The sequence below is a fragment of the Anopheles funestus genome, chromosome 3RL, assembly GCF_943734845.2.
Source record: "Anopheles funestus chromosome 3RL, idAnoFuneDA-416_04, whole genome shotgun sequence".
In the NCBI taxonomy this organism is placed as follows: domain Eukaryota; kingdom Metazoa; phylum Arthropoda; class Insecta; order Diptera; family Culicidae; genus Anopheles; species Anopheles funestus.
The window spans coordinates 2805529-2819272 of NC_064599.1; the positions used below are offsets into that span (position 1 = coordinate 2805529).

At 41.6% G+C, this 13744-nt stretch overlaps 2 protein-coding genes across 2 annotated transcripts; one reads left to right on the forward strand and one right to left on the reverse strand.

Moving 5' to 3' along the window:
- The first annotated feature begins 7951 nt into the window (after window positions 1–7951).
- Window positions 7952–9078, forward strand: LOC125771193 (MIT domain-containing protein 1-like). The gene is made up of 3 exons (XM_049441584.1): window positions 7952–8216; window positions 8308–8746; window positions 8842–9078. Exons 1-3 carry the CDS (start codon window positions 8087–8089, stop codon window positions 8996–8998), a joined length of 726 nt encoding a protein of 241 aa, XP_049297541.1. The 5' UTR covers window positions 7952–8086; the 3' UTR covers window positions 8999–9078.
- A 1149-nt stretch (window positions 9079–10227) lies between these two features.
- LOC125771194 (uncharacterized) lies at window positions 10228–11044 on the reverse strand. The gene has a single exon (XM_049441585.1). It carries the CDS (start codon window positions 11010–11012, stop codon window positions 10344–10346), a length of 669 nt encoding a protein of 222 aa, XP_049297542.1. The 5' UTR covers window positions 11013–11044; the 3' UTR covers window positions 10228–10343.
- Between the last annotated feature and the right edge of the window lie 2700 nt (window positions 11045–13744).

Here is a 13744-nt window from a genome sequence, read left to right on the forward strand (position 1 = left end):
AGAGAAAGGATGCAAAAAGTGAGACCAATAAAACCAACCAACAACACCCGTTCATTGGCCGCTTCGTTGAAGTTGCATGAAAGTGGAACTACATATCACACATGAGATTTTCATTCGTCGTGTGTTCTATTTTTTATGCTTTTCATTTTTTCACTCTTTTTTTTCGTTGGTGTTGTACTTCACTAGTGTTTTCCCTCCCCTGGAGGGAAAGTATTGTTCCCATCGGTAAGAGAAATAAATCGTACCAGGGAAGTACTCGGGTAGGTTTTGTATGTTAGATTGCTGGAAGTTGGACAAATAAGCAGTCAAGCTGCGAATGAGGTAAAATCATCTAAAAAATAAAGACTACTTTTTTTTACTTTTCTTTTTTCTTGTTTCAATTATTGATCACTGAAGCTAGCTTTTGATTTTATTTTTGTAAAGAATATTTTTATTTTTCTTTGTTACTTACTCGTTTTTGCAATGTTATTTAAACCACTTACTAAAGACTATACAATTGTTTTATAATTTTACATTAAAAGTTATACATTTTTTGTTTTTTTTTGTTGATCTTTGGTATCATCACGCAATTTAAAAATCTTATCTGTACATAATATTTTCTGTTCTGTTTTTTGTATCTTTTCTGCATTACATTGACCATGAAAAGCAAGGTAAACCACCCACTAGGAATGATGGGTTCCCTTTCGCGCTTTTCTTGCCATATAAAGTAACGGACTCTGTGCGCTGTTGAATAATAATAGTAAACGTACACCAGTAACGTCCCCAAGACAACCGAAGAAATGTGCCGATCGTGAGACGAAAGCGAAACAATTCAACCTGTCGACAGGAAACCATACACCACCATAGAACGCAATACGAACGGACGAACGGAGATTTAAGAGCGGCTGTACTTTGTGAAGGGATGGACGAAAAAAAAAACATTTCGATTAAGATTTCGTAGCAGATTATGTTACATAAGAAGGATTTTACGTGCATTGAAAGGCCTGTGCGGCTGTGGGAAATAGTGCGTCTTGTGCCCCTGTGTGTCTTTTGTTGCACTGAGGGGAGGCTTTTAGTACACGGCGGGAGCAACAGTAATCCCATCGGAAGCTAGGAAGTTAGTGTGGCAACAACCAGGAAAAAAAAGAAGACAGAAGGATCACTGCACCAGCACAGTTGGAGCAATGGCCCTTTTGGGAAGAAGGTTTTTACCACCGACCGTATCACATGGAACACATATACATACGGGCTTTGCCGCCGGGAGTACCAAGAAATCTGGCTGTGAATGTCGAATCTCGCATACCTTTTTAGCAGGAGATAATGTAAGGATTGATAAAAGATTGATTGATTGATACTGTACTTGTTGTCAATGCGGGTTTTGCTTGCGTGCGTAAAGCGAAAAAGGGGCCATCGACGATGACCCTACCTCCCACCACCACCCCCCAGAACAGATACTCCTGCTACGGAATGAGGGTTCTATTCTTCGGCTTGTCAGCGATGATAAATTGATGTGGTCCTGATTGGCACGTCCTTTTATCATCGATATCTTCCCACGGCAAAAGTGTTTTGCGGTGTTTTGCGGTGTGAGGCTGAAAATTACATGCCAGGATTTAATTCATCTGCATTTGCGAACAAAGGCATACAAATGGCTATTGATCAAAAGAGCACTGGATAAAGCAACCCGGATGATGTTATTGTCCGAAACGGATTTTTGCATAATTTTTTGTTGTTGTAAAAAACATCTTTGGACGCATAAAGTGAAGATTTCAAGAGAGAAAATATGATCGAATATGATTATAAATTTAAATCCTTAATCAATCAAGCTTTTGAAGGGTTTCCTTTTGTAATTCGCAGTCGTCTTTTCGCTTCTCATATTATTTAATAAATATTCACTATATTAAATTTGAAACTTATTGTAATGTTCAAACGTAAAAATAGTATTTTATCTTATAAATAATAGTTAACCTTACTATTGAGCTTCTCAACACATTTTACGCATCAATATTGATCTGTAAAACTTTACAACCTATCTTACACTAATAGATAATCCATTTCACTTCATGCCACAGATGTACAAACGTTAACTCCGCAACATAAAACTACTGACCGACATAGAGCGTTCTCACTAGCCACTAGTACCAGCATGGCACTAACGTGGGTTTTACTGCGCCAGAAAGGGAAAGAAAGAAGAAAATTGTCCCTAAAGAAAGAGAAAAAACCCCTCATCCGGAACAATCCATCTATTTATCTAATGAATTACTTATCTAGATGTGATCTCATTGCTTCGCTAAAAACGATCGTCTAGTAAAAGATTGGTGTAACGGTCTTAGCACGGCTCATCAATTTTCTTCCATGTTGTTTTCCGACTGTCCGAGCTTGGGTGTCCATCGGCCAACCGAACCGTTCGTAAAGTTAAAGCACGATATATCGTTAAACTGCACTGTGTTCGTACGAGAAGCCTGATGGATGATAGAGGTTCAATTGAAAGCATTGTAGCTACAAAGCAATGTTTATTTCTAGCTTATTGGAAATGGTTTTTAGAACTAAAAACATATTATAATGAAGATTCCAAGGCCGTTCTTCAAGAAAAAAATAAATAAACAAATAAATAAATAAAGAAAACAAATAAAATAAAATAAAAATTTTCTCGCACTGAAAAAGCAACAATTTCCGCACAAACAAGAAGATACATTTCAACTTCAATTCAACAAATGTCCTACCAATCCGTCCAAAACCCCTCTGGAGGCAGATCGATGGACAATTAAAAGATACAAGCAAACGCATGAACAAGAATACAGCATCAGCTTTGCCACAAAACCAGAACCGGTTGATCCACTTTCCCACTGCATGACACGAAATCACATCACATCACGGTCATCCTCTTTGCCAGCCCTCTGTACTTGCGGCACACTCGCCGGAGATCGTTGATATGCCGCGACGCACTTCCGTACGCATACGCACTTATTTCAATCCTTCGCTTCCCATCCTTCCGATGTGGCATGAGCAAAAACTAATCTACACCAAATGTCCTACAAGTTAGACACGGCATCCAAGGCTAGTTCCGCTTGTTGTTCCGAGCAATTTCGTGAAGCAAAAGTACCTCCAAAAACGGCGTTTTCTGCGTAAACTGAGGAGTAACATACAGGAAGAGGCCGTAGCAAGGGTACAGCAAGGCGGGGTGGGTAAATCCACAAAATATTGTCCCTTCTTGTCCATGCATTCTTGCCGAGAAGCGATTCCACACGACGCAAACGCGATAGGATACGCACTAGATGTTATCAACGGACTCGTCCCGCTCCAAATCGGTCACTATCACCACATGCTCAGCCATGAAAATCCTAACGGCCCTCTCCCCAAGCCCCACCCCCTCGGAAAGGATATTCGGATACGGTGAAGCTATTCCGCCGCTCGCAGCCATCACGTCTAGTCACGGGACGAAGACGTACAACGGCAAAACCATCAAGACGACGAAGGGATTGTCACGGATAATGCCACTGGATGGGTGGTAAATCGACCCAACAGTCGATGAGGACTGTGGACTATCCAGGAGGGAGGGGGAACGGGGAGGAAAAAAATGGCCACTCGTACATCCCGAGAACGGGATTACGATTTAACGCACGACGCGATGCCTTCGGTTTTGTCGCAACCATGTATTTGTGCGCCCCGTTTGTGGTACGTAACCCGGTAAGATGCTGTGCGACGCTTGGTCCCAACAAAAAAAAAAAAAAACAAACGACCGCAGCACGAGAAAAAGGATGGAATTTGTTTAATTTAATTAGTGGCCAGAAGCATTCCTTCGGATATTAAAGCCTCCGGTAGTATTAGCAATAAATTATAAGCTTGTTGTCGTTGTACTTCTGTGCCGTTGTGTCTCTGTCTCGCAAGCGAACGATCGCAGCGATTAGTCGTGTGTGTGCAAGGGTATTCTGGGAATGGCAAAAAGGCAGCAGCCCATAATGTTATCCCCCAACCCCTCCAAGCCAACGGGGATGGATGTCGTCGATGTTTTGATAACAACTTAATTAATAATCTGGAAGTGAATTTGAAGGAATGACCTTGTTTATCTTTACCGCGCCGCTTTTCCGTTTTCCCGTCCAGTTTGGCGTCCGGAATTGCTGAAGCCTTGTACCGAAGGGATGCGTTCTTGTCGGTGTCGGTATGTGTTGTGGCTTTTGTGTCTGGTAGGTATGGTAAGGCAGAATAATAAATACGGGTACAGGCTGGGTCATGCATTTTCTACATTCCAGTAGAATGAAACTCTTAAAGAAAAACCTTTCACCCGTCCGGTCACTTGTCTGAATGTCCGAGCGTACTGGGAGACATTTGGAAAATCACATAAAACAAGCCACGGTGGTAAGAGGGTCGTCGGAAATAAAGAACACCAAGGGTTAAAAGGTTGTGTAGTTGTTTGATGTGAATTGGGATTCATTTTGAATTGCTGTTACACTGTTGAATGATGGTTAGTGTCATACCAACCCGGTGATATAATACATAGATGCAATAAATTTTCACAAAATTAAATCTGTTTTAGTGTGGGTGGTCTGGTGATGTGTGTGATATACGGACGGCTTGGCCGTTTTCAGCAGCAAAAAAATCGGTTTTAATGAAATAAAAATTTAAATTCAAATCAACTAGTATCAAAACATCAAATCTTTACTCTACGGCAGATCCTCCAGAAATACCGAGAGCACCAGATCCCTACACACCACCTGACTTCAAAGCGGCCTACGACACCATAGATTGGACCGAACTATGGAATATCATGCAGGAGTACGGATTTCCAGGGAATCTGGTACGGATGTTGAAGACCACTATGGACAGGGTGCAGTGCAAGAGGAGAGTATCGAACATGCTGTCGGAATCGTTCGAATCTCACCGGGGTCTGAGGCAAAGGGACGGACTCTCCTGTTTGTTGTCTGTCTCGTCTTCGCGGATAACATCGACATTATCGGATGAATGCGAGGCCGACAGGATTGGATTGAGGATCAAAGCGACGAAGACAAAGTATCTGCTTGTCAGAGGCTCTGACTGTGATAGAGCCCAACTCGGAAGCAGAGTATCTGTTGACGGCGACGACCTACAGGTAATAGAGGAGTTCTGCTGCTTCGGTACGATCGTAACTTCGGACAACAACATGAGCAGCGAAATTCGAAGGCGCATTGTTCAAGGAAATTGTGCATACCATGCGCTTCACAAACTCCAGTAATCTGTGATGGAGTCCGGAAGACTCCAGCAACACACGAAGTGCCCGATATATACGTCCGGTAGTCCTCTATAGGTATGAGTCTTGGACTATACTAACAGAGGACGTCAATGCACTTGCTATTTTTGAACGGCCGGTGCTAAGGACTCTCTATAGGAGAAGGCAAATGAACCTGGAGTTGTCAAAGCCTGAAGTTGTCAATACGATGGCTGGCACACGTGATGAGGATGCCGGACTCAAGGCCCACCAGGAAGATACTCGTCAGCGGTCCGTTCGTAGAGGAGCACAGCGAGCTCGTTAGCTGGATCCAGAGGAGTCGAACCTCTTTGAGATCAGATGCAGCCGTGGATCGAGGACTGCAGCCTTAGACCAAGTTTCCTGGAAACGGATTGGAGTCCTGACCATGTCTTTGCAACGTGGTCGAAAGAAGAGAATAAAAACAATTTTCTAAAACGTTATCCATCCAAAAGACACATTTTACAATAGTCACAACAGAAAAAATAATTCCATTCGCGTCTTTCAAATCTTTTTGAATCGAAAGCATCCTCAAAGCTATCAATCCATCACCACCATGATGGATCGTTCGTTTCTTCCCGAAAAATTTTCTACCATTCCTTCCTAAATCCATCCCACAACCCAACAGTCGATCGGTAATGGCAGAGAATCTTCCACGCATTCTCCCACCATTCGATGTTTGCGTTCATATATTACCGAAACGATGTGCCAATCATCTTCAAATTCTACGCTGATCCAACCCACGAAAGATGTTCCCTTTTGTCCGTGCATGACGTAGAAAACATTCATTACCTGACCGAAGTCGTTCGGGCAATCATTGTCAATAGCAACTAGCGTTTTTTTTTCAGATAAAAAATCATATATAAATAGAAACAGCCCAACAATCGGTTCACCGGTGGCCACCCGTTTTTGGGCACCGATTACACTGACGTAACCGCAAAGGTGGACAACACCCGGGACGAGGCGTTATAGCCACCTCTCACCCAGCAATACAACTCAATTTACAGCTGCAAAATGAATCGTCCAATGCCAGAGTTCGTCAAAATCAATTTATCACCATCCCGAGAAGAAGGCCTAACACAAAACCCTGGACCACCGAAAATACAAAACATTAGAGGGTTTTTGGTGTGGGACGGGAGACTCCAAGCAGCAACTGGGAGTAAAAAAAAACGGCAAAACAAACCCAACCGGACCAGACTAGAACCGTGGCCACTTTATCGGAACCTTTCCATCAAATGGACCGTAGCGGCATTGTTCGGGCAAAAGGATTTTCTTTCAAGTGTAAATTAATCATCCTGCCGTCCAGCCTTTTTGGTACGATGTCTTAGTCCAACGCTTCTTTGCCGTTCCCCCTCTTAACTCGGTTGCATCTTTCGTCGGCACAAGGGCTAAGGGTTATTCTTCATTGAATGGTCCAATACAACCGACCACTTTCACACACACAGATATAAAAAAAACATCCCTCCCACCGCCTATGAGAAATTGAATCCTCTTTATTATCACCGGCCAAAAATTACCATTTCTTTCGCTACCAAAATGGTCAGTCCCGACACGAATCACACCTCGCACAAAAACTTATTGAATAAAAAAGATATTACTCAATATCTTCGCAATCCCTGTCCCACTACACCCGTTCCCGTCATCGATACGGTGCTTTACCGATACCCAATTCCTTTGTCATCCAACACGGGAAGGTTCATCGGAAAATTCTTCCACTCGGGTTATAGTGACAACGAAGGAAAAAAACCCTCTTACATCCCAAGCCAACCCACGTTGGGTACGCAAAACAGTAATAAAATTCGACGGTCTCCCGAAACACGGAACATCCTTCCGTGAAAACCTGTGCAAAGGCAACCAGGATTGGTGTGGACGGGGCATGCATGGGGGCACAAGATCCGGAAAAGGCCAATCGGATGCAAACAAATGAGAAGCAAAAAAGTTTTGCCCCAAAAACCATTTTACCGTTTCCGTGTCTAGGGGTCTTAAAAATAAGTCATTTTTTATTTCCCCACCACCCAGCACCACCCCTTATCACCTTTCATTGTGGGTGGGGGAGGAGGTGGAAGGGTAAAAAATCCATGCCGACAAGGATTGCCGACATGCCCTGCCGTAGTACTGAACCTTGATGGAAAGGATGCTTGTTTTTCTTTGGGTTTTCTTTTATTTTTTTATTGAAAAGGATAATGCACTTCTCGATGTCCTTTTCCTTACCGGACCGTAGAGCGGGTAGATGGCCTCAATTTATGCTATCGTGCTCTCCCTTCCTAGAATTATTGTACATGCTTTGGAAGTGCTTCAGATGAAATCTAAAATTGTATTGCGAATATCACCAAGCTTCCAGTGTTCTGTTTTGTGGAAATAGTAATAAAACAATGGAGAAAATTAGAGAAATTAATTAAATAAATTACGATCAATTTCCCTTTAGACTAAAAATAAACATGTGCCTATAAAAACAATCATGCAAAGTAAACAAGTTTCTTTTGTTTTTCTTTAACTGCCCCCAAAAAAAATCAAATTGGTCAACTCGCAGCCAATTGTTGCTATTGTCTCAAAAGAACGTTGCAGCAACAAAATTGCTAATAATAAGAATTCAATAGCTTCAGGTTACAAATTACTGCACAACAAAACAACAATTTCAACGCATGCGTCATTTTCCTCCGCGAGCACGTGCTTACCAACGAACAGTCCGAAAATTTGAATTCTGCCAGCACACAACTGCTCGACTTTTTCGATCACTTTTGACAGCTGGCTGAAGCGCGCCCGTCAAACGGATCAGCTGTGTTTATTTACATATTTAGTTCGTAGTGAAAGTTTTTGCTTGCGCTTTGTTATGCCGAGATATCTTATTTGTTTGGTGTTAAAAGTGAGTAATAAACCAACAGAATCATCATGGCCACATCACAGATGATGGCCGTTACGTTGCTTACGAGAGCCATCGAGTATGATGTGGTTGGCCGAAAGTTGGAAGCACTTAAACTGTACGAAGATGGCATCGAATCGCTGCTCAAAGAATCGAAAGGTGACGCATTAACATCCGTCGTATGACTCGTCGTATGAATCATCCTAACAACCGGGCCGGGTTACCCCGCTCGTGTGCTACATCATTGCAGCTGAAACGGATCCGAAACGGAAGCAACATTATCAGGCTAAAATTCTCGAATACATGAACCGTGCTGAACAGGTGAAGGAGCTGGTAACGCGCTGGAAAAGCAAAGGTGTGATAAGTGATAAAATTCACATCGTCGAAGGTAGCACCGGATACAGTTACAGCAGAATCTTTGGCAAATACTTAACCGATGAGGTGCACGAAATACTGATCGAGGAACCGTACGTACGGGATCACTATCAGGTGTGCAATTTGGTGATGCTTTGCGAGTTAGCGGTAAGCAGCTGCCGGAATGTGAAGTACATTCAACTGCTGACGGTTAAGGACACCAAAAACAACAACGAGCAGGGTCGAGCATTCGAAACGTTAAAGGAAAGCCTTCACAAGCATGCGGTTAAGTTTGTCGTCGAATATTCGGAACACATGCACGATCGGCAAGTGATGTAAGTGGTCTTCCCGTTTTTTTCTCATAGAACACAACAACCCAAAATCGTATGGCATTGAAATACGACTTTACTGCCTCTCTTCTACTTTACAGACTTAGCAATGGTTACGTCATTAAGATTGGCCGCGGGCTAAACTACTTCAAACCGTCCCCCAGTAAGTACAGTCTCGGTGCATTCAACTACCATTTCCGGGAGTGCCGGGAAACGAACGTGGACGTGTTTTACTGTCCGGAGAATAATAAATCATGACTGTGAATGGACGCATCGGAAATTTGATGAGCATAAGTAAAAAAAAACGCGAGGCGAATAAAGCACACAAATAAACAAAAACCACCCCACCAACCATGTTTGTCCAACGCTGTGTCCGAAAGCATCATCAAGGAGCACTTCACTAATTGCCATCTCTAAACGCTGCAGAGATTTCCTCCTCAAGTGTTCTTTTTAGTGAATGAGGAAAATGTCTTTCTTTTTTCTCTTTGCTTCTCGCTCGTGTCTTATTTGTGCCGTTCACTCATCTTTCATTCCATTCGGCGTTCGATCGATGGCTCTTGGCAGAAGTTGATTTTTCGTCCTTCGGTTGGCTCATTAATTCGCCATTTCTACCGACCGTCGTCCTGTCAGCATTGCTTGCAGCGTTCAAAGCTGTACACCACCAAACGTTCGCGATGGACACTTTTGGACGATTTTTTCCATCATTTTGGTTTGCTCCAAGGCACAAGCTACTACTTCCCGCCAAGAACCTGTGTGCCAATCCGCACTGCAGTGGCGATTGTTTGTGTAATAATTCATAACTAATGACTAAAGTTGATTGAACAAACTCAGTCATGGCCGTCGAAATTGGAGCTTCTCCACTCGGCTCCTGTTGGCGTATTCGTGTTCGGTAAGTATCTTGGTTCTTTGTGTATCTTTTATTAAATGAGAGAAAATTTATTTTTAAAAAATATTATAACAATTCTAATTAATATTAATTTTGAAAAATCACAATATAAAAAAGCAATTTTATATACCTTAAAAATATTCAATACAAATTTGTGTAAAAAATATTTTCCCAAGAAAATGTTCTACCCACCCGGCAGGAGGATACACCGAAGGGATAAAATGTTTCCTTACCGTGAAACATGCTGGCACCGGAAAAGTGCCGCAAACGAAAACAAATTCATTAATTACAATCGCAAACCATCCCCATCGTTCTGCTCGCCGCACTCACTGAAAGTTTGCCTTCCGGCCTAGTATTGGTCCAGTCCGGTAGTACTGCTTCGGGAAATTATTACTTTTTTTTTCCTCAACTCTACAATTATCAATTCTAAAGACCTGGGCTACGGTGCGGGTTCGACAAAAAGACAGTAATGAATCATGGCAACGGGTTTTCAGTAAACATTCAGTGCTTGAAAAAAACATTTCAATTAGAAGATACAATGTTTTTTCGTTGAATGATTTATGTTTATTTCTTTCTATTTCTATTTAAAACTTGGTATGTCTGCGTTTCGCGTGATATACATGGGAGTGAAATTAGCCCTTTTATTTTATTTTTATTTTATAATAATAAATTTTCCTTAACTCACATTTTTCACATGGATAGACCTCTTTAGACATCTTAAACATAACGCGCATAAGTGCTTATGATGTGATTAACACCCGATGCCACAAACGTGTGCTCCCCAGCCTGACTCCTGTACTGGTTCAGCGAGATTGCACTAACGCACCGCATATCCATCCGCTCACCAATCCGTGCCGAAGTTTCGCACGTAAAATCGGCACTCACCACCCGAAAGCGTAACGATTTACCACGCGCCAATTGAAACTCCATCAGCTTTTGGCCGATAGCACGACGCCGAAAGTGTGGTTCCACCGCCAAAACGAACACATGGTACGAACGGCGTGATCGGAACCGTCCGCAAACATCTCCCGTTTGCTCGAGATGTGCATAGAGTCGTACCATTTCCGCCCATCTACGAACTCCGGCCGATGGGACGAGCGCAAGCAACTCCTCCGCCGTGTTTGGTTTTACACAACGTGCAATCGTTACACCAACGATCGTTCCATGATCTTCTTCGATCGCTAACGCTACCATACCCTGATACACGAAGGACAGCACATACTGAAGATGTTCTTCCGATGGTCCAATGTTGGTTTGGTTCTCTTCCACGTAGGAGCGTGTCAGAAGATCTTCGGGGAAATAAAACGACAGCAATGCCTCCCGAATACGATCACACTCGCTCGGTACCGCAATTCGGTACAAGATCTTGGGAAAACCTCCACTCATCTGGAAAATGCACTCAATTTTTCTCCAAACAATAACTTCCAAAAAAAACCTTTCCTTCAACGATGTATCATTTCCCAGCAGATGAGTTTCAAGAGAAAAAATAACGTTGCAATTCTTCCAACCAACAGCTGGTTACTGACGAATGTTTTAGCTGGTTGTAGTCGAAAGTCGTTCGATAACATGGCGCCTAATCTCTTTCTACCTTTTACATGCCCGTTTTTAGTTTGTAGCAATATTTTCGTTCCAGTGTTGTTGCATCGAATCGTGGTGTAACGTGTTTTCACGTAGGTTTCTTATCACTAACGGTTAGGGCAACCCATATGGAATCATTTGTAAAAGAAAAAGTATTGTTAAAGTACGATTTTGCTTCGAATGTAAGTATGAATTGATTTGTTGAATAAATTTAATTTTGTTTGGGGAAAATTTAATAGGTAAAAACATAAATAATTTAGTATTAAAACGAATAAAAAGCTTGGCTTGAAGTTGGATACCTTAAAATATATAACATTTTCTTAAAATTTAGTAATATCGTAATTAAAGTTTCATACTCAAACTGCAAAAGTGGCAAACGGCAAAAGTCTAAAAAGTGTCATAACTATTTTGTTCTCCCAAAAGGTCACAAGTTTTGCACCAGGTGGTATTTGAACCGATGGTTGATAAGCATTACAAGCCACGCTTGTTTCCCCTTTACCAATGTAACCACCTCGCTCCCAAGCTCGTCATGCACACTTCCCAAACCTTGTCACCAAACCTTCATAAAATCAGCTGACATTATGTAAATTATGGTGCGAACATTGTTATTCAATTTTGTGAACAAAAAAGTAAAGTAAAACAGTCGTCAGGAACATTTTTACAAACCTTTCCCATTTAATCTCCCTTTCTAGTTATCAACCGTAGGATCTTGATAACAAAAAGTGACAGATGATTTAAGTTGAAACACACTTAAATTTAAAATAATATTTCACACACTGCATTACGTCGATCACTCAAAAAATAATACAGCGGATTGCCGATTATCCGGGTACCTTTTATCCGGTAGTCTCATTATCCGTGCAGCTTCTAAAGGGATCGTATCTGGCCATGTTTATTTTGAATTCATGAGATATGAGTCATAACGATCGGAAGGATCTTAAAAAACTATCATGTTTGTGGAAAGTAAGTGTACAAGGAGAGTGAATGTATGAGGAAAGTATACAAGAATCTTTTATCCGTGTTGTTCGATTATCCGGCCAACATTGAGTCCCAACGTACCCGGATAATCGGCGCTTCATTTTAGTTGTATAAACTACACTCCACTACTATTTTATAAACCTCACAAATAGCTTATAATAACCAAAGAATCAATCATAATTAATAAGGAACAATTTTGAAAATAATCCAATTAATTAATAACCTTCATCAAAATCGAAGAAAATTTCTCGCTTATGAAGATGTCATATATGTCATATTTGTGTATCCCTTTCCTTTATTACCTGATAGGGCTTAAAATATTTCCTTCTCTTTTTAATGCAAAAAACAACTTAAAATAAAGAAAACAAGCTTCACAAGCTTGTAATACAAAATTAATTACATAAAGCGAATACACAAACTGGCCATCGTTTGCTAGCAAAAAAAAAACACCACCAACACGCCACACAGCATACAACATATTCCCATCGGTCGTATCTTCTCGGTACAACTTTGATGAATAGCACAAGTCACTGGCAAAATAACATTACGATTCGCTTTTTTCTTTTGCTCAGCTACTACTCTAACTACTGGTAGAGCTGGTAGAAGAATGCACCAAGACAGAACATCTTTTTCCTCGTGCAAAGTAAGAAGGAATCGTAATTTCCGGATGCAACCATGCACCCATCTTTCTTAACTGGTGTCTTTTTTTTGTCCTCCCATACTGCCCTACTTGTCTACCCGACGTTAATCTCATTCTTTAGTTCTAATCCGGAAGCATAAGTTCAGTTGGGATGATGTTGGGAAGGGAGGAAAAAACCTCGCCGAGGGAAAACATACTTTCCGTCGAGAGCCGAGGAATGGAAGAATGAGCAATAGTGTTTGTCACACACAGTGAAGTAGTATAAACAACCGTAATGATACCGTCCGTTAGTTACTTTTCTTCTATAAAACCTTCCCTCCCCGCGCCTTGTTGACTTAAGCCAGGCTTCGCTTGAGCGTTACCGAGGTTGAATTGGTGAGCGGGTATTAAATTTATCATGATCATCGTTATTATCGTTATCGTCCTCGTCGTCCTCGTCGTCGTCGTTGTAGTCAGCATCCTTTCCACCGACAACAAAGACAATTCCTGACGGTTATCCTGTACCGGTTTTTATCTCACTTTTCCTTCTTTCCACTCTCGCTGCACTGGAGTGTGGCTGCTAGAGGTACACGAAAGCAACGAAAGCATCTGATATCGCTGCCATCGTCATCTTAAGCCGTTAGCCGTATTTCTAATCTCTATCATTAATTCAATTACAATAATTGATTCCGTAATTATTTAAAAACGTTCGCTAACGCGACAGACGGTTCACTAGAAAATTGAACCGGAGAACTGGTTGTCGTCGGAAGACCTTCAAAATTTCCGTGAACCATACTCTGCTGATGCTTATCAGTAGTCGGTAAGAAGTGAGACGAATCTTTAGACAATTTCCATTTTAGAAAATTGCAAACCTTTCACTTTCAATTGTTTGCAAATCAAACGAGGAAGATCATCGAATAAAATGTTCATTTTCGAAAAAAGG

Bases quoted from the DNA above. Each gene is read 5' to 3' on its own strand.
- LOC125771193 (XM_049441584.1), top strand. From the start codon at position 8,087: ATGGCCACATCACAGATGATGGCCGTTACGTTGCTTACGAGAGCCATC. The intron at 8,217-8,307 runs GTGACGCATTAA...ACATCATTGCAG, and splicing joins GCTGCTCAAAGAATCGAAAG to CTGAAACGGATCCGAAACGG. The intron at 8,747-8,841 runs GTAAGTGGTCTT...TCTACTTTACAG, and splicing joins ATGCACGATCGGCAAGTGAT to ACTTAGCAATGGTTACGTCA.
- LOC125771194 (XM_049441585.1), bottom strand. From the start codon at position 11,012: ATGAGTGGAGGTTTTCCCAAGATCTTGTACCGAATTGCGGTACCGAGC.